Source organism: Ornithodoros turicata, chromosome 5 (assembly GCF_037126465.1).
Source record: "Ornithodoros turicata isolate Travis chromosome 5, ASM3712646v1, whole genome shotgun sequence".
In the NCBI taxonomy this organism is placed as follows: domain Eukaryota; kingdom Metazoa; phylum Arthropoda; class Arachnida; order Ixodida; family Argasidae; genus Ornithodoros; species Ornithodoros turicata.
The window spans coordinates 75,798,265-75,822,863 of NC_088205.1; the positions used below are offsets into that span (position 1 = coordinate 75,798,265).

The following is a 24,599-nucleotide window of genomic DNA, read 5'->3' on the forward strand; positions in this document are numbered from 1 at the left end:
CTTGTATAGTTGACCCCAGTTTAAGTGGCCCATCTCTGCTGCGAACAGTGCACAAGCGCTAAACTTGGTACGGTCACCCATAATGTGGCACACGTTCATTGTGTTTGTGCGAGCACTTGAAGAACAATTGCAAGTTCCCAATATCCCAAATTTCGCAAGCTCTTTGAAGCTCTCTTTGAAAGTAGTAATAATCGACCTGCATGACCTTTTCGTAAGAGCAACGTTCTCAATGAAAGCCCTCAAAAGGAATCCATCATATTCAACAAGAATAATGAGGCAGCACAAAATAGTGTTCTGGAACAATTCTACAATGCTTTACAAGAACGAAATTCCGTCGCAACGTGAGGAGCCCGACAACGACCAAACTGTACCCTTCTACAAAAATTTTACCTCGAAAGACTTGTTAACTTTGTCAACGGGAAGCCCTGCTTTAGGTACGGCACTTTTTCGACAGTGCACTGTATTTATCCTTGTCGACACCAGCAAAGAAAAATTGAATACCTTTTTTTTACGTGCTTCTGTACTCGGCACCAACCGTACGAATAGCGGATGTGATTTTCCTTCCCAGGATTCCTTTAACTTCCGGTTTCAGTGTAGCAGATGATTGCTTTTCGCGCGCCAGTTTTGTTTGCAGACGTGCAGTTTTTTGCTGGTGTCAGTTCATTATTCCAGCTAGTCAGTTCGCTCGATGTTTTACACATCTGATTCACCCGTACTAATCCAAGTAAGTGTACGCACTTTACTATCCGAGGACACGCGAATTGTCGTGAACCATGAAAGAGCTTCAGCTTGTCAACCAAATAAAGTATACCTTCTTCAAAGAAAATTAATTAAAACTAAAATTTCTATGATTATGCAAAATATAGACTATATTTTGCTTCTCTCGTTCTACTTTAAGTAAAACAAGAAACAATGCCACTAACAAGTTGCCTAGCAAGTCGCAATCAGAAAACGAAATTCAGTCATGTGACATCATTATAATTTTGTTTTCTAATGAAATTACCTATAATCCACAAATAACCAGTTTCCATTATTGTGAGAATAATTATTCAGCTCAGCTTTATCGAGTCATTTGTGCAATGGTTCTATCGGGAAGGTCTACTACCAGCACCATTAGCATGACAAATTTGGCGCCATAGCCAACTTCCTTGAGCTATCAGGCATGTTCAGTCAGTGGATGAGACCTTGATTCTGAGACCATAATCTATCCCTGCATCTGTTGTGAAGGCTCGGTCGTGGCAACAACCTTTCGCCGTATGACTCCTTGGTCATGGCGTCTGTCTTGCCTCCGGACTCCATCGTATGCAGTGGCTCCGAAGATATTCCCACTCAGTCGGGAACCCTCTTGGGTGTTGTCCTGGCCATTGCAAACGTGTTCTTCAACTCGTCTAGCTTCGTTATAAAGAAGTATGGTCTCGGGAAGCTGAGCATGAAATACGACAGTGAGAATTTGCACGTCCTCGATGTAACATAAGCGAGCATGTAGTCCGTGCTTATCTCCATGCAGGTATTCAACTGCGATTTCTCCTGGATCCCGTGTGGCTCTCCGGCGCTGCTTTAGGTACTAGCGTTTCTTATGCGTTTTTTGAGGCGTAGAAACATAAAAGCATTAACGATAGTAGAAATGCAAGAAGTATAAAACTATTATACAGTGAATGGAGTCTGTATTGCAGGCACCCTTGGAGACGTTGCTCAAGGCCTGGCCCTTCAGTTCACGTCATCGACACTGGTAGTAGCTCTTGGAATGGCTAATGGTCTGGTAACGTGCGTACAAATAGTATACGTGGACGGATACCGACAAAGACACATTATGGCAATCCTATATGACAGTGCGGTGCTCATGGTGACGGTGCTGAACGAACCAACGTCCGTTCTGGTGGTCAGTGTTTGCTTGCTGACAGTGGCCGGTACAGTGCTCATGGTTCTGGGAGTTCCTTCAGAAATGGAACCTATGACTGCCATGGAACTAGAACTCTTCCTCATGCAGACCGGTATTGAATTATTCTGCCTTAAAGGGGCACTAAAGACTTCTCGTCGCTGAATAAAAGATGTCGTTACCTTGACACAAACACAGAAGGAACGGGATTCGTTCGTTGCGTTGCGTCGTTCACGACTTTTCCCCCTTTCTCTCCTTCTCAAGATGGCCGAGAGTGCGGAAAGCGCTCTCGTTGGTCTCCGCAAACGATTTGTCCAATCATCGCGGGAGATCGTTTTAGGGGACGAATCCGAGGCCTCTCCGCATTGTCGAGCGCCTTTCTCTCGCTCATAAACCGCGAACCATATACAACCGATGAATCGCGTTCCTTTTACGTTTGTGTCAAGGTAACGTCATCTTTCATTCCAGGAGGAGAAATGTTTGCGCTTTAGTGTCCCTTTAATCTTATGATGGTTTTGTATGACTTGCGATGTGGATTTGTACCGGTTACCGATAGGGTTCTTGGTCTATGCCCTTCTGATGGGTATTGCGATGGCACTGGCTGCCGGTCTTATCTGGCAGTCGAAAGGCAACGACTGCATCCTGGTCCACATCTTCATCAGTTCCTGTTCCTCCGTGCCGTACACGATTGCTGTGAAAGCCATCGTGATGACCGTCGCTGAGATCGGAGGCATTTTCTCACCGAGAACGGCAGTCTGGATATTGGTCGTGATGGTGTCTTTTGTGACGCACGTCATCTTTCTGAACAAGGTACGATATACGCCACCGAAAAAATATACCTATCGCCTTTGTGGCCCTACGTATAGTCGTAAAGGTGTCTTCACAGCACAGTGATGGGTCATTGCGGTGAGGCCAGCTTTAACAGAAGGCTTACAAATGCGAGGAAACGCAGGGCATACACGCTTTCCTTATACTTTGCATTACCCGTTATAACCACGACGTTTTATGAAAGTATGTAATTGTCTAACGGGGAAAATACTCTGGAATCCTGGTCACCTTCCACGTATTATTAACGTTTGCTTGAGAATTCCGGAGCAAAGTTCGTCACTTAATTGTAAGCCAGTAGTCGTTACGCCGCATGTTCTCTGTCACTAGCGTATAGACGGGGTGGATGCGGGTGTTCAATCACCGAAATGGTACCTTTGGTAGTGAATTTGGGAGAGGGAAGCGAGGTGAATCCTCCTCTCTCATGTAAAGACTCCATAGAACCTCTCCCGAAATTTTTTTTTTTTTTCTGGCTACTCCTCTGATCTCTGGAGGATTTTTCTGAGAGGGGGTACAGCCTTGGCCAGCGTCGTAGATACACAGTTTAGGTCAATTAAACATTATATGAAGACAGAAACTGAGCAGAGGGTCAGGACATCCTGCCCCCCTTCTCTGTATCCGACCCTGCATAGCGGAATATGTAGATTGTAGACTGCAGGTACGGTTCAGCGCCTCCTGCAACAGACATTTTCTCTGTACGCGGGCACGCGCATTACCAACGCGCGTTGGTCCTAAATAACGCAATCACACTTGCTTTGGAAAACGTACCGCAGGGTCTGGAATACTTCGATCCGGTGAGAATATCCCAACTATCTTCTTGTTTCCTGAACCTGTGTTTCACGACGACCATGATGGTTCTGAGCCGCTCCTGGTTGGAACTGACTCCGTACCACGGGATGCTGCTCCTCTTCGGCATGTTCGACATTGCCATCGCTCTGGCGGCGTTTGTTATATTTCAGGACGACCATCATCGTTCGGACGCTTCGGTTAAAATCGCCCTGAGGATCCTCTTTAGGGGCACTAGGCTCGGACCTCAACCCACGATCAGACGGGTTGGGAAAGAACGCCGGAGGAGTACGTGATAACTTGTCCGCGAAGAGTTGGATGTATGAGCTTAAGTTGAATTAAGACTGCGTATCTCGGCAGGGTAAAGTTCATTTATTTCGAAGTATTTCGGGCGGTTGTTTTATATGCGGACTCGCAAATGATATTGCCGACGCGACCGTTGCTTTGTTGGATCGATAACGATGGGGGAAATTGGTTGGTCTGGATTATTTTGAAACGAGGAGAGTGCCAAGAAGATGAGCTACAGGGATAAGTTAAACGCACTTCATCTAATACGAGTAGGGTTTTTCGGGTTAATGCTGATTCCTCGATTATTCCCTCCCGAATCAGTTTAGGACCAATTCGGGTTAAATCCGATTTCTCCCCGAATTTCGATCGTGTAGCGCGTTGTACCACGTATCACGTGCACTATATTTTGTTGCGAGCAATTTGTACGCATGTCTCACTAAATATTATTTGAGAGTAATAATAAACAACGTGAACCACATTTGACATTACAATTATAAATTGTGATCCTTGTCACTAGAAATGGCGAGGTATGTATGTTCGACGAATATATGCATTTGAATTGCAAGGGGCTTGCTGGACAGAAAGAAAAAATATTAATCCGTAACACCCGAATGTGTCAGTAACGCCCGATTTCGCCTCAAATTACAGATTTAAAAATAGCACCCGATTTTCCCCCTTCGAATCTGGGAAAGGCATTTATCCCGAAAGAGTGAGGACCCTAATTATGACTATGTATATATGGTGTAAGGTACACGTAACTACGTGTAAATTAATATGAGGTGATATGACCCTCGCTCCGTGCACCCTTAGAATGAAAAGCTATTTTGATATACTCAGTCCTTATAAGTCAGAGAGCGGCACAAACACACTCGAGTTTGTCACACATTCCCATCGAAAATGGTGGGAATATTACTTTCGTGCCGTTCGTTATTCCATATACGCTTTTACGAGTGAGCCTTCACCAAAAACACTGTTCAGAGAAAATCATTGTTACACCAGTCCCTGTTGGCGGTGCTAAAAATTTCTAGCAATTTAAAAAGTGTCTCATGAGCAGCTAAACATCCGGGTTCCCTCGAGGGAGGAAAATTTATTGCGAGCTGTAAGTCATGAAAGTACCACTTTAAAGAGGAACCGCACATGACAACGCGACACAAAAATTAGAGTTAGTCCAGAGCAGTGCTAGACAACTAAATGCCGTCTCTTCGGGCTTTCCGGCTAAGTTCCGACTTCGGCCATCTGGCTCGCGCGACCCACGCGAAAAAGTTGAAGCGCTTTTATTCCATTGCGGAATCTGGAGGAGCCTTTTTGAAGGGACCGCTTGTCTACAGTCTTGGAACCCTGCTAACCGGAGGCGAACTTTCAATCGCCATCTCAAAAACAGGTGAGGCTTTCTTTTGGTGCAGTCTTAATTTGGTGTAATGGAAAACAGCGTAGCCGTACGTGTTCAACTTAACAAGTTATGGTACTGGAAGGGCACCCTCATTGCCACCGTGGAATTTGATTGCAGAGATATAGCAAGAGCAATTACTATTTGCTGCACTTATTCCATTACTTGGCACGAAGATCCTCAAATTTTGGCGGGAGGACCTTCATTCCAATGTGTTGACAACGAGCAACTCAGTTTGTCAAGGAGATAAGCAGTCACATATAGCACTATCAATTTGTAACACATTAATTTCACTTCGCGAGGGACTCTGAGAGGGAGCTATAAAAAGGGAGAGATTCCTGACCAGGTAGCTGGCTCTTTAATACGTCAAGGGGAATAAAAATAAGTGACATAGCCACTTGTTAGTTGGTGCTGAGCTGCAAATCCGTATCTTGCGAGAATTCCACCAAGGTTCTTTTGTATGCGTTAAATGCTGTGAATAGCTCCACGCGTTCAAGAAATTGGAGAGAGAATACCTGACAGATTATATGCCATAGTTAGCCATACCATGCCCGGCTCGATCTCCTGGTGTGACGTAGCTAGATCAGTGCGACGCGAGCAGCAGCGATTGGTCTGCTAGGAACACTGCGCGCCGCCACATGACGCGCAAAAAAAAAAAGAAAAAAAAGGGGCTTTCGCTGCTCCTTTAATAGGTATAAGATCGTTTGGTTTTGTGAAAGGAACTGGTTACTGGTATGTGTGTTCCACAACATGCTTGTGCACAGCGTTCTCATCTGGGCTTGGGGAGGGGGTGAGGGTTCCGTATGGTGGGGATGCCACGACCTCTTCAGCTAGCTACCACCAAGTATGTTCGTATTAATATAAAAATTTTCTTTTCGGGGGAGGGGGGTTGCAAGCTTTATACCGCATAGGGGATGCTGGGAAAATCCATCTAGTCCATGATATACTAACCTGAGGCCAGACACGCAAACGTTGTCGCACTTGCCCAGCAGTGTCTGCACCGATGTGTAAATCTGTATCATTACCAGTATCATCACATACTATATCACTGGGTATTGTAGGCCCGGCCTGTTTCTAGGACAAAAAAATTAAATATTGTATTCCAGCAGTATTTAGCCAGACACTAGAGACCAGATCCGGATAAATTTTTGCGCTGCTGGAATTATGCTTTCATATATTAATTGCAGCTGCTGTGAAAAATGTATGAAGGATCTACAGCTAGACTCACTGAGGTCAAAGGCTGGGTGCCCATCTTAAGGCCTAGGTAGGACTCTGGCATTACAGCAGCACTTCTTGTACTTTTGCAGTTTTGTGACCGTGCTGTCCTCTTTATTGGAATAATTTTGTTGAAGGATGTGGTCCCAAGATCCAGTTATTCCTAACAAGGCAGTGTACACCTTCAGCTGTATCACGCTTACTGTGCTGGCTGCTGCTTTGGTCCTGCTTGGATATGCAGCGTATGTGAAATTCACTTGTGAGTTGCCTTCGGAACCATGTAACTAAACTAACAAACAATTAAACTAACGTCATTTGGTGCCTCATTTCAGAACCGGGTGCAGAAGCGCTTCACGATCTCCATCTCAGCGAAAATAAAGCGGTTCAAATGTGTGTCGTCGTTGAATGATTCTCGGCAACCTTTAGACGGGAATATCTTTTTATTCACAACTTTTCTCGTTTGTAGAAAAGGACTAGTAATAAACTGGCAATACTCGTTCCAAACAGTGAGACACTTTAGCAAATAATTTGAGAGTTGCGATGTGCTGTGAAAAGCAGTAGCTAATCTGGTGTGCGGAGACTCAAAAGTTAATTTTTACACAGTACTACTGCTGTGGTGTGGGGCCTTGCAGTCCCTGGTGTGAGCCGCGACAATAACTGACACCCTTCGGATACACCTGCATTTCTACGTGTTCTATATGACACCGTCCTCTAAACAGAGCCAACTCTGCACCGGCATTCACCAAAGAACTGGGAAGAAAGAGGAAAAAGCTCAAGGCATCACAGTTCCCGTTATCACGACTTAAAACTCTCGGAAAATAACGGTGGCACACCGAACAGCAATCGTGAGAATGTTTTCCAGTCCCGGTCCCGAGTTATTTTTATTTCCATGCTGCTCTCAGTGCCTTTCTCGTCGATAACCTTTTACTAATATACGACACTATTATCAACACAGTCAAAACTACAGAAATGAGCACATGATCGAAATCATCCTTGAGGATGTCGAACGTCTTTGATGGTGTCACGCGCGTGTAGAACAGGTCCAAGCCGTACGCAACGACGAGGCAAGTGGACTCCAATCCGGACGCTGCCGCGGCAAATCCGGCCACCATGGACACACTCTGGTTGTAGTTGATTATGTGTTCGGCACTGATGGGCAATTCGGGCAGGTACGGGATGAGTCCCTCTTCGCGGTGCTCGGCCGTCGGGATAATGGGGCGCCTGGGATCCAGCAGGGCCCTCGGGAGTTCCGCTATGGCACCGCTGGGCAGCGCGACCAGGATGTGCTTGCTCGTAATGCCTTTTTCTGTGACGGTGACATCCATAGCCTCCACGTTTCCTGGGAAAATGTAGGTCTGGTGTTCGACAGCTGGTGACGGCGGAGAGGTGAACGAGCTGAAGGCGGAGGTGTTGCTCTGCGTCGCTCCCTCGTAGAGCTCTACGGCAGACATCTCCGTCCGACGGCTCTTCTCGTTGTGGTAGCTGTAGACGACCCAATTCTCGGAGTGGACTATGTGGATGGGACCCCGCGCTCGCTTGTGACTGGCGGCGTAGATGAGCACTCCGGTGACCACGTCTACAAGGTACACGGTGACCGAGGACATCTTCTGTATGTCCACCCCTTCGGTCACCACGGCGGCCAGGTTGGGGTTGAGGTAGCGGTACAGGACACTGCGATCCCCCATGACTCTTCCCTGCGAGTGCACGTGCTCCAGTGGGTTCCGCATTTCAACGTGGGTGATGGTTTGAGAGTCTTGAGGGAGGGGAGTCTTCCAGACCTCCTCGATCTGAAGCTTCGACTCGGTGGACGGGCGCAAGCTGTAGCCGGTGAGCACACCGGTCTCGGCGCTGGCTGTGAATATGTACTGCGTGTCCTTGTGCCTGAGGAGGGTCCTTTCAGCCGAAGTGGGGTACGTGTGCACGGTAAGGTTACTGTCTAGCAGAACGAGACCACGAATGTATTCGCTGTCTGGAGAGGGTAGAGACGAGACCTGTATGATACGGTACGGCAGTTCCTGTTTGTCCAGCAGGGCACCGGTAATGGGGTTGACGGACACGATAATACTGTTGCCGGTAAGACGGTGCTTACCGAACACGGTGCACCTGGCAGGGTGCGGATAGTGGGCCGTCGTCCTCTGCACGAAAATCGGGAGGTGCGGCTTTCCGAGCTTGTTCAGCGGGTTCATCTCCGAGATGTACTTTGTCCAGATGATCTGGCCGTTCCTGTTGTCGAGGGCCAAGAGCTTCCTCGCGGAAGTCGTCATGAAGATCACCTTGTTGAAGCCAAACTTGTCACGTGTGAGATCCTGCGACGACAGCAAGTCGGCCTGGTGACTGATACCTTGCAACGTCGCGAAGAATGCGACGACGAGGCTTTGAAGCTGGTAGATTTGTGTCGTGATTCGAGTGATGAACATGCTGAGTATGTTAGCCTTGTCGTTGTCTCCGAATTCTTGTTCAATCTTTGCATCCGTCTCCGACAGAGGCAGGTCTATGAACTCCGCCGAGACCACGGATGCTAAGGCCTCTTCGCGGCTCCAGAAAACTTTACCCTGCTGGTGAAACAGCACCAACCCGTGATCTTCGGTGCTGACCAAGATCTTGTAGCTCGGTGTACGGTCCTTGCGGAAGAATGGCAGCAGGTGCACACATTCTGGTGAACCGTACGTTGGGGGCACCGTAAATTCCCCGTCAAACTCTCCGAGCTCCTCCCAAGTTTGCGCGTTGTAGATTTTTACGGTAAAAACGTCCGCATGTTGCGTTACGGCGCCAAACACATTCATATCATTCAAGGCTGTAGCAGTGAGGTGCACAACGTTCGGCAGCAACTTGGACAAACTCAGGCCCGCGCTACCAATGAGGAATACTGCATAGCCACTTCCGGGAAGCTTCAGCGCGAAATAATAGCCATCTCCATGCTTCCTAGGTAGGTGAAGCTGCACAAACTGTGGCCGAGAGTGTGGATTATCCGTGGATAATCCCATCGAAGAAACGGGGAAATCTCTGAAGGCTGCTGACTCGCCAAGCGACATCACTTTCACAGACATGCTCACAGTATCGAAGCACATAAAATACTTGTGTCCAATGACTTCACAACTCGTATCGTGCGTCATCCACGGTGCTGGAACATTGGGCGAAGCTTTCAGCGTGCCGTCGTCCAGAGAATAGACTGTGACGACGACGTGAGAGCCTGGATGCCTTTCTGCGACCGTTACTTCTTTGTTGTTGGAATCAACGTCCAGAGTTAGAGCCGAGGACGGAGGCGAGGACGGTGGGAGCACTTTTTCCCAGTTAAGAACTCCCGTTGCAAAATCCCATCCACGGATGAAGAAGACGTCGTCTCCGGAGACGGTTACCAGCTCTCCAGTAGATGACATTGCAGATACCTGGCCGCCTTTTTCGATGACCTGCCTCCATGAGAGAGATCCCGTGCGTGTGTTTATGGCAGCTACAACGTTTTTCTCCGTGGCAACGACGAATTTTTGTGTCCCCGATGTGCTTGGGTCGATGTAGACGTACTTTAGTTTACCGATGTAGTGCTGTCGCCAGTCAAATTTCCCCACTTGGTCTTCGTAAAGTGCATCAGTCACGTACAGAGTTAAATGTAGCAGAAAAATCAACAACACGGAACAGAGGAAAGCAGAAATACGATGGGGTAACATGTGTAACACCGGCATAATCACACGCGAACCAGGAAAGTCGAACAAACAAAATTGCAAATTGTCGACGCGCCGCCTTGCGGGTAGCTGCGTGCAGGCCTGACTTCGAAGGAGAAGTTTCGAACAGAAGTGAAGGCGATAGTTGCGATACAAAATCAGATGAAAACGAAACTGCACAGCACATCCAACTTCCCCGAGATCTGCCCTGGTAACTTTTCGTGAGGATAGAGAGGTAGCAAGCGAGCTGGTGGTATAGATCCATAACTTAAAAACCCCAGACTAGGGGACAAAAAAAAAAAAAAAAAAAAAAAAACGACAAACACAGACGAGGTCTAAAAGAGAGTTGAGACCTTGTCTGTGTTTGTCGTTTTTTTTTGTCCCCTAGTCTCGGGTTTTATGGTAGGGTAGTCTCGGGTAAGTTATGGAACTTTTCGTGTTTATCTGCGTGTCCCTGTCTCTCGGTTATTCGTTCTTTCATCATCATGCACCAGTCTGCGCCCTTTCCCTTTTGTCGAACTGCTCCCATCGGCGCAAAAATATGAAATGAAAATAAATGCAATGTTAAATAAAAACAATGAAGAAAAAAAAACAAGAAAGATCGGCCAATGAAGGTATTGCCTGCTTTTGTGCACTCTTTATTCAACTGGTGTGGTCACAAACCTCACGTGCAACGAAAAAAAAAAAAAAAAACCCAAAAGTACATTTTGCAAACTCCGTGATGAAAAGTACAATCGTAGCACAGTTATGCACACGAAACACGGGGGTTCGAACTCCCCTCCCGTACGTACGAATCGTACCTTCGATAGTGCGTCTGAGAATGGGGAAATCCTCCTCCCCATACGACCTTTCCAGAAACGTTAATAGTTTCCATTTAGAAGTACCAGACGAAGTTTCATCGCACTTTTAGATCAGTTGGCCTCGAGAACTGTACCTAGTGAACTAGGCTGAATACGCAGTCCCCTTCACTCTTGCATAACTCACCACCCACAGGCTACAGAACTGCTTAGGGATCATAGCAACAGCCCTCTATTTATAAACTATTATATATAAACTTTTGTAAACTATCTTCCAATTGTTACTGGTATCACTAATCAGGGTACTTGAATCTTTACACAATAGTAGCAAAAATAAGTCTATGCAACACATTAACTGCAGCTGCACTAATCTCAGAGTAGTACAGTGCATCCCAACAGAAGGCCTTCACTAAAACACTTTCATGTAGCTACATGAAGTGCAATATGTGAATATGTCCTTTGTACAATGGTAAGAGAGGAAAACAAGTTTGGAAATAATTCTTTATTGCACAAGAAATACGTGTAGGGGAGACTCACCTGAAAGAAATTGCAATCAAAATAAGCAGAGCAACAAAACACTTTTCATGCAGCAGTGCAGAATGGCATCAGTACACTATAAGCATTGATCTGATCATTATATTTCAGATTAGGTGTCAGAAAAAGTAAGCTCATCACAAGCAAGAACTAACCAAGGACCATGGGATAACATACCTTATAAAGCCCAGCCAACCTGACCTGTAAATGACAAACAGAACTATTGAAACACATACTTCAGGTAGGTACATCAGCAAACAATAGAAAACACTTCAGTGTAAAACTTGTCTGCAGCAATAGTAAGCCAAGAGGTATCAGAAGTCATCACATGACCACAGTAACGGGACTCTGGCATTTATGTTAATTTGCTCGGAAGCGCTTAGACCAGATAGGAAGTCACTGAGCTGGCTGAGAGTGCACAAAAACCTGCTCAGTGTTCAGATATGTGCTCGGGACCACATCAGAGACAGCTCATTTCACTGGAGTCAGAGCTCTCGGATCCTTTGAAAGAATTCTTGAGCTAGAGGATGGCAGCAATTTTGAAATTTTCTTTGTCCAATGAATTGACAGGTTTGATGACTCACTTCCGCTCAGATTGGGCCGTGCTCCGATCAAATGAACATATATGCCTTCAGTTGAATACTTACATAGTAATCCTAGCAAGGAGGAATGCATGCTGACAAATGTTGCAGCCCACCTGAAACACTAATCCAGAGGAACAATGGAGAAAACCTCTCACCACACAAGTACAAGAAACACATTGAAATGTTCAGAACATATGTATCATCTTAACTCAGAAACACAGACCAAGTATGAAAAATCATCACAATACAAAACGTTTACGACCAGCAAACAACGTACCACATCGCATAAGGTGTTGAAAGGATGTGGACGTGCTGGAATAGACACACCCTGCAAGAACATGGGGAGCATGAATAAAATGGAGAAGATGCCACATAACAAGCTGAAGAACGTCGTTCATCAGACTTCCAAAGTAAAAACATCAGGACATGTCTGTTTCAGAGACTCCGATGACAGAGTCGAATAACCTTCATCAGCAGTGAGTATGAGATCAGGACTGAATGACTTCTTACCAATTGAAGATCACTTGTACAACAGTGCCTGGAATGAGAATGAAGATCAAGTCAGATCACAGCATACACATTTATCTGATGGCAGCTCAACAGAAAACTCAGCTCTGCTGTATCATCGTGATTCAGAAACACAGACCAAGTAGAAAATATCATCACAACATTTATACTTTGTCCTCCCAAGAGAAGTACACACAAAAGCCTTGAACCTTACCATGAACAGTACACCACGTGTAGCTCAGCTTCTTCGGGTGCCACAATGGATAAGGAGAGAGAGCATTAAACGGCTCCTGAAAAGGAAAGACATCCGCCCTCAGACAACGTAGCAAGCGAAATCGTTCTTAAAATAAGCACGTTGTCAGGTTTTGGAAAACGCATCAAGGGTATGTGTCAGAGACTCTAGTCAAATTTCATCATAATATACACAGTACCGCAGTACTGAACATTTACTCACATGTAATTATGTTGCCTGGCGTATTTCCCAGGAGCCGTGTGGGGGTCAAGAAAACCTGCGCAAAGTGGCACTTCGTTAGGAAGCAGTTCCACAAAGACTTAGAATGCACGCGCCAGTTAAAACACACTGTAAATCTCAGACAAATGCCTCATTGTCAGCACTTGGCATTCACGCAGCTCAACCATGCTGTAGAACACAACAATAGAATCGCCGAGCATGAACGTTCAGCCTCGTCATCGTTGTCATCACTGGTACAGTGCAATCGTTTGCTCTCTCAATATACGAATCATTTCGTTGTAATGCTCATTTCTCAGGTGAAAGAGAATTTGGAGAATGCCGTATTATCAGCATGCAAAGACCGGCACACGTGGGGCTTCACATTTATAACAATACCGAGCGAAAGAAAAGCAATTGAATTAAAATATTGTGTTGACTACCAAGGGATAACATACACGTATTGAAACCAACATGATTACGAAAATGCAGGTTTCGGATGTTGAAGATGAAATGCGATTGCTCACCTCAACACGAACGCACGTAGAACCCAACGAGACGGACAACCAAGATGGACGAGCTGGAATGGAGAGGAGAGGCTCGAGGAAACGGAAATGGGCGCATTTATAGTGGCGCGCGCACTACACTAGGGCCACCTGGCATCGGCGGCATGTTTAACTTGCAGCTGGCAACCACGATTTAAAAATTAAATTTCAACCATTCCAGCTTCTTCTAATCTATATTTTTAACCTCTGAGCTTATTTGTTGTTTTTTTTCGTCGGAAAACCATAAAAGGGTAATGTAATGTCACACGAATCAGCCACGTGTTCTGAAACAATCCGGTGACTGGACAGCACTCTTCTTCACAGTTCTCCATGCGTGAGTCTTCTTCACAGTGCGGATTTTCGCGACACGTTAATTCTCTTTTTGTGAGTTTATTTATACACGTAAGGTGAAAACATGAGACGACACAGCAGACAGGCGAGACACTATGCCGCAGTCTCACACAGCCGCGCTTTTCGCATGACTGAGCTCCTTCTGTACTCGAGTATCGAATGGTTTATCCAGAATCTCGACTACGGGGGTGGCAGAAAACTGGCGCGGATCATCATTATAGTTACGCCATAACTAGAGTCACTAAATAAGCCATTACTACTTAAGCCATAACGGCTTAACATATCAACCGACATGTGTCCCCCCCCCCCCTCCCCTTTGGAGGCGCTGGTAGGGGTTACACAGGTAAGGAAATAATGATGAAAGAGGCTTTGTATGTATTTATTTCAGCGTCAGAACATCAACCACCATCAGGTAAGGAAGTTAGGGGGTGTCTCCAAACATTTGGTGAGGGTCAGGATGTCCTGACCCCTCCGTATATCTACCTCCTCGTGTGTCTACCGTGCTGGCCAAGGCTGGACCCCCCTCTCAGAAAAGTCGATCGAAGGACCGTGGCATGATATTTTAGGTGATTATGGGATTGGCTTCATTTTGTCTCGTGCTAACAAGACACTTGAAACTGCAGTGGACCATTTAGATATCACGAAAGGCAGCCTACCAGTTTTACATTTTTGAATGTACAGGGCAATGTACAGGGCAATTTATGCAGCGACTTTGGATGAGACATCTTGTCGAAAGCATTTTCTAAGTCCAGAAAAGCAAACACCAACGCGTATTGACATCCATTGTGCTCCTCCAAAAAGACTACTGATAATGTTCAAAAATCTTTGAATCATGTTGAAATTAAAGAAATAGGTCGGTGCCGGTGAAATAGGTGCCGGGACAATTTTTGTTGCTTTCCGAGCATCACGTACCTTACATGTTTCATAAACTTTTCTAGATATAATTTGTAACTACAAAGATATCCAGTCTGCAATAGGTATTCGGGAAGTGATCTGGTCCTTCACTTTTTTTCCCGCCAAGTTCATTATAACTGCTGAAGGAATTCACAATGCCATCATCTTGCGAGAATACCGACGTGAAATAGCTTAAAATTGTCGGCGTTGTTTTGGGGGGCCGGAAAAATCAGCAGTCTTTCTAGGCGGCAAGATGTAACGCCAAAATTTACGCGTCGATTCTAAGGATATACTTAACACTCCGGACTCGGAAAACAGCGTTTATTTTATTTAGTCCATAAAAAGCAGGTGCCTCAAAGATTCTATACGCGAAATTTCAATCCAGTTTACGAACGCTGTGCATTTCTGTCAATTTTTCAAGATCTACTGAGCCTCCACAAGTTTCGATGACGTCAGGAGCGGGTGACGTAATCATAAGCCCACGAATTGCAATGATGTCATGTTCTGGAGAGGGCACTCTACTAGCAACGACGCCGGCGTCCGGGATGGTCACGTGGTGGAGAAGTCACGTGACACTAATCGAAAGAGGGGAAAATGGGAAAGATGTCTTCTCCATCCTTTGTGTTTTCTCGAAGGTCGGAGCGGTCGGATGATATGTCACGTGATGTCACGTATGAAACAGATAGTGAAGCACATGGGGCTCCAGTCACTAAAATGTGCCATGCCAGAGGTATGACGCCGTTCGGGTGAAAACGTTGGTGGAGCTTGACCACCATTGTATCTACTCGAAGGCACCGGTCTAGCCTCATCATTGATCCAGTAACCTTGCCTCAGCACTTTTCTCTTGTGTGCCTTGTGTGCCATTAGCAATGTAATCTATTGTGCGTCATATAGAGTGGCTCTTTATTTTGACGAAGCGGTGAAAAAGTGTACATCATTTTCTCCTTGACAGACTCCTAACTCTACCAAAACATGCAGCGATGCTGGGGAACCATCTTAGCGCTCGAACTACACTGGTAGAGGTTTTTGAATATAGGCCAGTGCGTAAGAGCCATGTTGAGCCTGCACAATACGAATCCATCATTAATTTCGTCTCTCTCGGTCGAAGGGCACCTTACCTTTCTTGGGCTATCCGCTTTCCAGCCTTTTTCTCTACGGCAGCTGCGTCGTGAAATATCCTGGTACAAACTCCCTGCGGAATTGTTACTCAGGGTTAATAGGTGATTTCATTTGAGACTCGAATCTCTCTCACGTGGGCGAGGGACAAGAAGAAAAGGTTGTCTCCAGAGAACTGCTTGATGTCCTTCAGACGAATGTCCTTCTCGTGTCCAACGCGCTGCTCAACAATACGCTTGTACTCCTGCAAGAGCATCATAATAATAATGCAAAGCAGCGCAATCGAAAGTGCTTACGTCACAGCTGCAACGTCACTAATCAGTCGCAGGTATTGCGGCTGCGATACAGTACCATGGAGGACAAGGAGCTTGGTATCTATTAATGGGCAATGACTATGATGAATAGCCATCCGTTATATGGTCAGCCATCCGTTTATGAACGGTTAACGTTCCTGGAAAAATTGTTCATCATTCGAGGGATTCATAAGTCTCGGTTTCAAATGAGATAGGGGAAGTGCATAGAAATCATAAAAAGAGAAGGCTAGAAGAAAAGCTGGGAGAGAGAGTGATGGGGGAGAGCAAAGGAGTTGTACGGGGGCAAGGCCCTCTCCCAGTGTCCAAGTCCGGGAGGCGCCATGATCGATCATTCTGGATTCGGCCGGATTCGGCCACAGCCTTTCCACGTGTGAAGACCAGGTGCGTTCGGCGCAATGATATCCAATCCAATCCATAGGACACCGTTCATAAAGAGAGGGAATTCGTAAATCGAGGATTGACTGTACAGGAGCTGACTGCATGATTGCCAGAAAACGCTATACGTCATGCTCGGGTTTATGGGCCAGCGCATACAGTGCTGTACTCACTGTCAGTACTGTCCTGGAGGAACAGGCTGGGTAGAGACTGTGGTCTAGCAAACGTCGCACCTAAATAGGAGATATACTTACTTTATACAAAACAATAACCACCGCGCTGTCCGCGATGTGGTCGTAAAGCTCGGAATCGTCAGCAAGCTGTAAGAGACAGTAAATGAAACTGAGTGAAACCGATAAGTGTGGTTGTCCCTCTGAGGGTTAGGCTTTCGCGCTTACCTTAAGAGAGCCGTGAGCGTTGCGGAAACATTTTTCGACTTCGGTGTAGCGTGCCATGAGTGTTTCACCCCACCAGTTGCGGTACTGTGCACTGTCCGTGATGGTACGGCCTACAGAAGGAACAGACACGGGGAACAAGATTACTGTGTCCTACTCCAGAACAAGACCTTTATACAACCGAACACGCTTTTCTACAACGGGTGTGTCGAATATGGTTCGAACATTTTCGAACTACGTTACAAGGCATTCCGTGAAATGCCTCAAGGCATACAAGTTCGCACTTTGTGCTGAAAGGGGATTTGGGCGTTCCCGTCTTTTCAGGCGTGCGAGTTGCACGGAACTTCGTAGCTTAGTACTACTGCCATGCAGCTCTACACAAGAACATCGATTTTTATAGACTATACATCGGGAGAAAATTTGCAACCTCATTTCGAAGCTCACAGCGAGCCTGTTTTCCGGACAAACCTAAATAGCGCGATATCTACTACTACGCACGGCCACAGGCAATGCAGGAGTGGGGATTTTTAAGTAAGTAAAACGATTGCGTTACCTCTATAGTCGATGGCCTGAAACATCTTAGTCCCAATCCGCCAGCCGTACATGGGAATCGAGAAGGGCCTGCCAGAAGCAATTGACTTTCACTGCCTAATTTTAAAATACTGGAAGGTAGAAAGCGACCTTACAAGAATGAATCACCGTAGTACAGTGGCGGCTCAAACAGGCTGGCTGGTATGTCTGGAAGAATAGAACGTCACGCAGGCTCCACGTAGCTTTTGGTACAGAAAAGGGGCAACTCACAGAGGGCGTTGTTATCAGCATCATAGTATGGATCCTGCTCGAAGACTGATCCCTTCCACCTGAAAGATGCGGGACGAATTGCTAAGCTAATTTATGATGGCTACGCTACACCAGGCTACATACTCGAAGTCTTGAATTGTCTTGTGTGCTTGAGACTTGGCGTATTCAAATCCGGCGTTTCTAAAACTCTTGACGATCTGTCCGTACTTGTACTGTAGCTTTTTCTGCAAGCGAAACACAGGACGTACAGGAACGTAACAGGAATATTTTCTGCCCACCTCCCCACCATGGACTTACCCACGAGCGGTACCACTGTTTCATGTACTGGTACTCCTTCGTCTCGTATGGATAGAAGTAATAGATTCGCATTCGTCGTAGCTATGTACGCAGAATGGATCGACCATTTATGAGTACGGGTTAACGACTGGCCACCGCTTCACGTATAGCTTGTATAGCTGACCATGTGTAGCTTACCGTGGTCTTACCTTGTTGTTGAGTGTGCTCTGTTCTGTGTGAGGGTAGAAGGATTTAATGGACATTCGCTTGAAGGACTCCTTCAGGTTTGCAATGGCACGACTCGCCTTTGGGAAGAAACGGTAAATTATTCATATCCTGGAGTTTCCAATGTGGTCACACAGTGAACGTACAGCCCAAGCCGGACTTTAGCAGTTCATGCACGGGCGCGTTGTGACGCCTAATGCACGTTCTACAGGTCGACTGTAAGGCACTTACCTCCGCCCTCTTGCCCTCTGTATTTCTGAACGTAACTTTTGCAGCAGTGAGCAGCAGAGGCTTGAAGTACGGTTCCAGAGCGTCGAGGCATCTTGTCCTCTTTGGAGGTGGAGGTCTTAGGGCATATGCGTACTTGTACATGAACTGCAAGATCTTGGCCTCTTTGGGCATCAGTAACGGGCTCAGGAACTGAACCAGTCGAAATACGATGTAGTTGTTCACTGTTCCCCTATGATGGTGTTGATATGATAAGAAAAATGGGTATGTGAGTTACGACGTAGTCGAACTGGTTACAAACAGATGAGAGAGTTAAAGTGATGGAGTTCAACACGTAGTTCAAAAGTTTCGACCAAGTGCCTCAACAGTCCGTGCGCTTTCTAGCGTTGCACTCACCAGGGCTGCTCAGTCAGCAAGGGTTAGCAAGTCATAACGTACCATTCTGTAGTCTTTAAGGCTTTGAGGAACCTCGAGAAGTACTTCTCCGACCTCAACGCCACCTCATCCTCTGGAGACATGTTCTCCCCTAACACGTTGCTGAGATACATATAAATGTTCCACTGCAATAGAGATAAAACCATTCATTGAGGAGTGTGAGTAAGGGACAAGCTTGCTGGCTTGCCTTGTCTAAGAAGAGAGATCCCAGTTTGACTTTCTTGTAGTAGGGCACTCTTGCGCGAGGACTGCTGGTTCCTCGAGAGAGCATTTGCTCGAACTTGAAGATGCGTGCCGTTTCGTTGACGTTGTCGAAGCCCAATGAAATGGCCAGGTCTCGCATCGCCTGTGGTTTACAGTGTGCAATTCACTCGCATTGACACACTATTACACACTATCACCTCTCTACATAGAACACGCTTGTAGCGCATATAGAAGCATAGAAGCGCACGACGTCCATACCATCATTTGTACACAAGGAAAACTAGAAGTCAGATAAACTGAAGCAAAAACCCCAGGTCGGGGGATGTTCTGCAGAGATGTCACACCTAAGCCAGTTACCTTCGGAATTATGATAGTGACGAAAGCTACGTGACTACGCATGTACGCGCATGCGCAAGTTCTGGTCCCCACAAGAGTTACGTAGCACGCGACTCTGTGTACGCTAACTTCTGAAGCCCTGACGCCCAGAGACTGTTGTCGACCCCACACTATAGCTGAAACACAACAACTATTTTGAGGTGGGGAGGTTCATCGCCAGAGACGATACTCTACCCCCCATTGCTGGTGGGGATGTGGGGAATAAAATAATGAGCCCCTTCACAATAACCATCGAAGTCCGATGGTGTCCAGAAATGTCAAAAGAGCTTTGAGCGCAGATCGTTGCTGGGCTGGATTGGGCCAGGGACCAAGCAATTTCGATAGGGAGAAGGGGCGAGAGTCCAGCTGACTAAGAGACTCGGAGAGTGCGGTTCGGGATGGTTGGTAGTGGAGGCAATGAAGAAGAATGCTTCACCTGAATGCTTATAGCTGTAACATATTCTACAGCGACTGCGACAAACTCCGCGTCATATAGCCCTTTGAAAGTGGGCAAAAAGATACCTGCATGTAGTCCGTCTGGAATTCGGAATCGTCGAACATGGCTTTGGGAGCTGTGAGCCGTGGTTCGTCCAGATGCACGATGACACGCTGTCGGTTCTCCAGATCGACGTCTTTGCGTACTGTTATGAGCGGAAAGAACCAGAAATTGCGGCCGACGCGAGATGCCAGCGTATGGGGCTCCAGGTCGAAGCTCTTGGGAAGGAAAAAGGGCTTGTGGTTGTAGGTCATGTCGGCGAACACGTTCAGCAGCTGCTCTTTATAGTCCGTCACTGTGTACAAGGAATGACGCAGTCGTATTATTTTTCTACGTCTCGTCAAGCTCTGGAGCAATGTTACATGTGTCGCGCAGCAACATTGTATTCAGCAACAGTGTATGGTTCTAATAACTGGGCAGCAAATAGGGTTATAACTTGTCGTGAAGAGACCTGGCTAGTAAGTGCTGGGAAGAAAGAACATTGTCGCCCTGATGTGCTCCTTCATTCCTCCTGTGCTGTAGTCATGTGGACACAAGGACAGCCTCAGATGATTCGCGGTGCGCAGGTTCTAGCACAGACATCTCATGAGACACAGACACAGACAGCGGAGAACGTAGTCCGCACAAAAAAGAGTGCATCGGGCATGACAGAAGATAGCGGACGCCAGACAGATGGAGCAAGTCGATTCACATGTTTTGTTAACGCTAATACTCTACGTGTTTGCTAAGTCTTCACCGACGAGTGTTTTCGCAACATGATCAGTGTAGTAGGCTACTTTATGAATACAAAGTAGCCTACTCTATACAGCTCTACACAGCTCTACTCTATACAATACTCTGGCAGGGTTGCCAGATTTGACTACTTTGCGCGAAATTGGCTACTTTCTCGTGGCGCCGATAATTAAGCGATGGCAACTTTGCTATTTTCTGGCTACTTTGTGTATATTTCACATTTGAGACTTCTGTACACCCAAAACTTCATCGTGGCGACACATCTCATGTCGAAGTATTTATACATTGCATTCATTCCACAATCCCTTGGTGATCGGCCTTCTGTCACTCGGTGTAATGTCCACCGAACTCTTCCGTTTCTTTGCTGAGGATTAGAATTCGTTAAAGATTCCTTGGTTGGGTCAAATTAGTCCATCGACTCTGCGTTGTCGTGCCTCTTATGATCACAGTTCTTTAGCTCGTCATTGTACGAGTCATCATAAGGTTCCTCTTTGGTTCTGCTGTGACCACCAGGCTGGTTGTGCTTCGTTCCCGGGTCACGTTTTGCGTGGAACTTAAATAATGTCGACACGAACCTGGTCTTTTTTTTCTTTGACATATCGTGTGCCTTAAGAGCTCGGCACGAATATTTTACTAATTGGTCAATGTATAGTGCAGGCCTATCACATGTGTTAAAGTAGAAATAACAGTTCCGCGTTCGTGGTATACGATCACCTTAGAGGGGCGCAGCACATTCAATGTGAGATTATGCACACCACTGGCTACACAATTGGCTACATACGCGGGAAATTGGCTACTCTTGGCTACTTTGTCAGTGCGCGTTGGCGACTGTTCAGGAATTTGCCCTGACAACTCTTGTGACTCGATGGCGTCATGAGCCCACCTAAGCCAATCATAGACGCGTTTAAACTTGTGGGCGGAGTTGACAAGTGTAATATTGCTGCTAAAGCCTAAAAAATAGAAGTTAAGGGTACGTACCACCCTGCATACATTCCTGGAAGAGATTGACGCCATAACGGAGGTAAAAGTTGTCCGTCGGTTTCATGTTGATGTGCCCTGCGAGCAACCGGGCATATATATGTTGTTCCTTAGATGCCGCTGCGAAAGATCCTTACAATTGTTGAGTATTTCTTCGACCGCATTGCGAAGCCTCTCCTGGGCCCCCTGGGTGATAGGGTACTTGGAAGCCAGGTTGGCGACGCTTACGTGGTACCCCTTGCACGCGTACGTGTAGAAATCATCACAGGGCTCCTTGCTCCACTCCACGTAGCCCATCACGCGGCGTGCTGCAAGGCATTTCTCTTTTAATGTGTCTGGTCCGTTGCAACATGTTCGGTACTCACATTGCTCGAAGCACGTGGCATTTTCGCAGAACACTGCGTTCTGAAGGTTCAACGGGGCTTGACTCACGGCTGCCAAAGGAACGAATAGATGCGAAAATACTCCAAAAGCCGGGAGATGACATAACGAATACGATATGAAGCGACGCATGGGGGGATACTATTTTATACTGGTTCGCCAGAAATACTCCAAACAATTTCAACCATTAATCTCAGCACAATATGTAGAGTATATTTCTTTTCCTAACCGAGGGATCCCTCCCTGGCAATGATGCTGACAGCTTTCATTGAAGCTTCGCATGAATGCTTGCGAATTGCGATTCTTCGCAAGTGCAAGGCATACTCATTCCAAAAGTGCTAAATATTACGAGGGAATAATTTTTATCATTCACCAGGGTCTGGTCAAGCCTCACAATGCTCTTAGCTAGCGTAGGTACAAACCACTATTTACGATAAAATATACTCATGTCGACCTTGCAACTGTTCTGTGTTCTAGTGGACGTTCTGTTCTCATCACATGCAATCGTTGTAGCTCTACTGCAGCCTGTGCTCATCACTCAGCGATGAAATACAGCTAGAGTCCCTCCTGAATTTGATAACGTGCTGTGTCCTGTGCACGATCTACTAGATGATAATGACGATGTCATAATCAGCAACCCCTATGAGGAACCAGCCTGCACCATCCGCTAGGGGCGCTACTCATCGGCCCGCGAGATCTGCATCATGTTTGGACAACGGAAATTTGAAATTTCAACGTGCAGATGCAGACGTAAGACTACCGTAGCAGACGACACCAGCAGCTCCTGTGAAAACGCGTAGAATGATTATGATAATCAACTTTAGAAAGAAGCATCTCCCGTGGGACATCCACCGCTTGTACAAAAATACAAAGATAAGCTGAAGTACAAAGCATTGCAGAAATTGAGGAAGCAAGAGCCTGGCCGATGACAAGCGCCACCGCTAGCTTCCAAATGCGGCGCTGGGAAGGGGTGCCTATATGACATGGTCGTTATAATCTAGTAGGCCGTGGTCCTGGAACGTTGCACCAGCAATGTTCTGTTGTAACGCAATGAACTTTGAAGCACGAGGCTCGGAAAGAAACTCACGGCTTGCGCGGATCGTCAGCATGACGAATACAGTCAGAGAGAGGACAATCATGACGACAAGGAAGACACTGCTCATGACCCCAATCTCGATCTTCCGCCTGTTCGGACTGTTCTCTATCATGTCCAGCCTGTATACGGTCATAAACAGTTATTTTGGATACGGCGTAACTGTTGACGTTACCATGTGCTTCGAGGGGGTGGTGCAGAATGGTAGGATGTTCCGGTGCTCCTGGTGGCGCTCCTGGTAGCGCTTCTTGTACCAGTTCGTGTTGTCGCTCGTGTGCCACTTCGTGTCGCGGTACGCGTCGTGCTTCTGGGCTCTGTAGTGACGGTGGACATCTGCGCATGGAGAGTGGAGACATTATGCTGCTGTTTCATTTATTGACTGACCATTGCAGCGTAGCAATGACTGGACATCGAACGAGGAAGCTCAACAGCGCGAAAGAGCTAAGATATATCAGTGAAAAAGAATGTATAGTGAATGTCGTGAATACATGTCTCGTGTGCGGGAAAATTTCGGGGAGATTACAAAAAGCCGAGTACCACATAGCCAAAGCTGCACAATGTACAAGTATACATGGGCGTGGCGGGCAGGTGTCCTATCGCACCTAAAGTACATCGTACTGTCTAGGACTGTTATCGCATCACGTATCACGCTATATACGTCGCATGCTTACCCGATTGGATACAAACGGAGCAGCGACTCCTGAATGGTCATCTCGATTTGTTGCTGTGTACGGTCACTGCTGTGTAGCTTCCTTCGCTATGTCACAGCGTATATATTCTTAGATGTAGCTCTACGGCGACAGGAGCTAAGTCAGTTCTTAGAAGGTGGTAGAGCGTTGTGCTCACGAAATAGAAAAAATGCAGAATGCACACAACCATTTTGCGAACGTCAACCGACAACTGTCTGACATAGGAATCACGCAAATGTTGTGTTAACGGAGACTAACCTTTTAGCGTGCCCAAGAGGCGTTCCAGGGACTCAGCGGAACGTTGTCGTTTGTGTTTTACCTGCCTCACTAGGGGCAGGACCGCATGGTACCTGGAAGGCACACAAGGACTTTGCTATCGTCGTCGCACAGGCGGGAGGCGCGAAGTTCCAAATCGCGTGCCCTCTCGGCACGTGAATCTTGTACTCAGACTGGAGACGAGGCTTTCTCGAAGACGGCGATACCTGGCGATAAGTCCAATCATTTTTTCGTCATCCATAAATCTTGCCGTTGCTGCTGCGTTGTTGTTGCGTTGATGCTGGTGATGCGGTTCTGCTGTTTTGAGGCCGTACAGAAATGGTATTGCGAACACTACGCCAATTTGAAGAAGACGAAAATGCAGTCATTGAAGCACATTACCTAGTGGACAGTGGCAATCTGTAGAGGAAGAAAGAAGAAGAACACTGGAAGCAGTCATGGATGCCCCGCTAGAGGTCACCATACTTGTGGTTGCATGAAGAGGTTGCAAGCAAGCGTTGAATGCGTTGATCAAGAT

General features: G+C 46.6%; 3 protein-coding genes and 3 long non-coding RNA genes across 10 annotated transcripts; 3 read left to right on the forward strand and 3 right to left on the reverse strand.

Moving 5' to 3' along the window:
• Positions 1-22: 22 nt before the first annotated feature.
• On the reverse strand, positions 23-13,517 carry LOC135394854 (uncharacterized). 2 transcript variants are annotated; one of them, XR_010422970.1, is made up of 8 exons: positions 13,431-13,517; positions 12,910-12,964; positions 12,670-12,745; positions 12,459-12,486; positions 12,226-12,276; positions 12,012-12,069; positions 11,542-11,565; positions 23-38 (listed from the first exon to the last, which is right to left on the reverse strand). It is a non-coding gene; the product is annotated as an uncharacterized LOC135394854 (long non-coding RNA). The 2 variants fall into 2 exon arrangements; XR_010422969.1 differs by lacking the exon at positions 23-38 and adding an exon at positions 11,314-11,367.
• Positions 629-4,253, forward strand: LOC135394852 (uncharacterized). Of its 2 annotated transcripts, XM_064625883.1 has the most exons (7): positions 629-724; positions 1,228-1,442; positions 1,508-1,561; positions 1,674-1,764; positions 1,831-1,991; positions 2,433-2,686; positions 3,475-4,253. In XM_064625883.1, the coding sequence occupies exons 2-7, from the start codon at positions 1,271-1,273 to the stop codon at positions 3,781-3,783; spliced, it is 1,041 nt and encodes a 346-aa protein (XP_064481953.1). In that variant the 5' UTR covers positions 629-724; positions 1,228-1,270; the 3' UTR covers positions 3,784-4,253. The 2 variants fall into 2 exon arrangements, with proteins under 2 accessions (XP_064481953.1, XP_064481951.1); XM_064625881.1 differs by lacking the exon at positions 629-724 and having other exon boundaries at positions 1,111-1,442.
• LOC135394853 (uncharacterized) lies at positions 4,923-6,770 on the forward strand. 2 transcript variants are annotated; one of them, XR_010422967.1, is made up of 4 exons: positions 4,971-5,156; positions 6,350-6,426; positions 6,515-6,636; positions 6,710-6,770. It is a non-coding gene; the product is annotated as an uncharacterized LOC135394853 (long non-coding RNA). The 2 variants fall into 2 exon arrangements; XR_010422968.1 differs by lacking the exon at positions 6,350-6,426 and having other exon boundaries at positions 4,923-5,156; positions 6,470-6,636.
• Positions 6,799-10,141, reverse strand: LOC135394851 (ER membrane protein complex subunit 1-like). Its single transcript, XM_064625880.1, has one exon. The coding sequence runs from the start codon at positions 10,052-10,054 to the stop codon at positions 7,259-7,261; it is 2,796 nt and encodes a 931-aa protein (XP_064481950.1). The 5' UTR covers positions 10,055-10,141; the 3' UTR covers positions 6,799-7,258.
• LOC135394855 (uncharacterized) lies at positions 10,404-13,580 on the forward strand. Of its 2 annotated transcripts, XR_010422972.1 has the most exons (4): positions 10,404-10,450; positions 11,476-11,605; positions 12,388-13,160; positions 13,396-13,580. It is a non-coding gene; the product is annotated as an uncharacterized LOC135394855 (long non-coding RNA). The 2 variants fall into 2 exon arrangements; XR_010422971.1 differs by lacking the exon at positions 13,396-13,580 and having other exon boundaries at positions 12,388-13,211.
• Positions 13,581-15,579: 1,999 nt separating this feature from the next.
• LOC135396205 (neprilysin-1-like) lies at positions 15,580-24,261 on the reverse strand. Its single transcript, XM_064627230.1, has 21 exons — positions 24,065-24,261; positions 23,293-23,450; positions 23,112-23,239; positions 22,009-22,077; positions 21,781-21,951; positions 21,644-21,721; positions 19,960-20,228; positions 19,046-19,204; positions 18,862-18,983; positions 18,427-18,655; positions 18,180-18,275; positions 17,992-18,072; positions 17,818-17,918; positions 17,695-17,753; positions 17,580-17,631; positions 17,447-17,514; positions 16,897-17,006; positions 16,753-16,818; positions 15,946-16,053; positions 15,812-15,885; positions 15,580-15,755 (listed from the first exon to the last, which is right to left on the reverse strand). The coding sequence occupies exons 2-21, from the start codon at positions 23,448-23,450 to the stop codon at positions 15,656-15,658; spliced, it is 2,298 nt and encodes a 765-aa protein (XP_064483300.1). The 5' UTR covers positions 24,065-24,261; the 3' UTR covers positions 15,580-15,655.
• Positions 24,262-24,599: the final 338 nt, after the last annotated feature.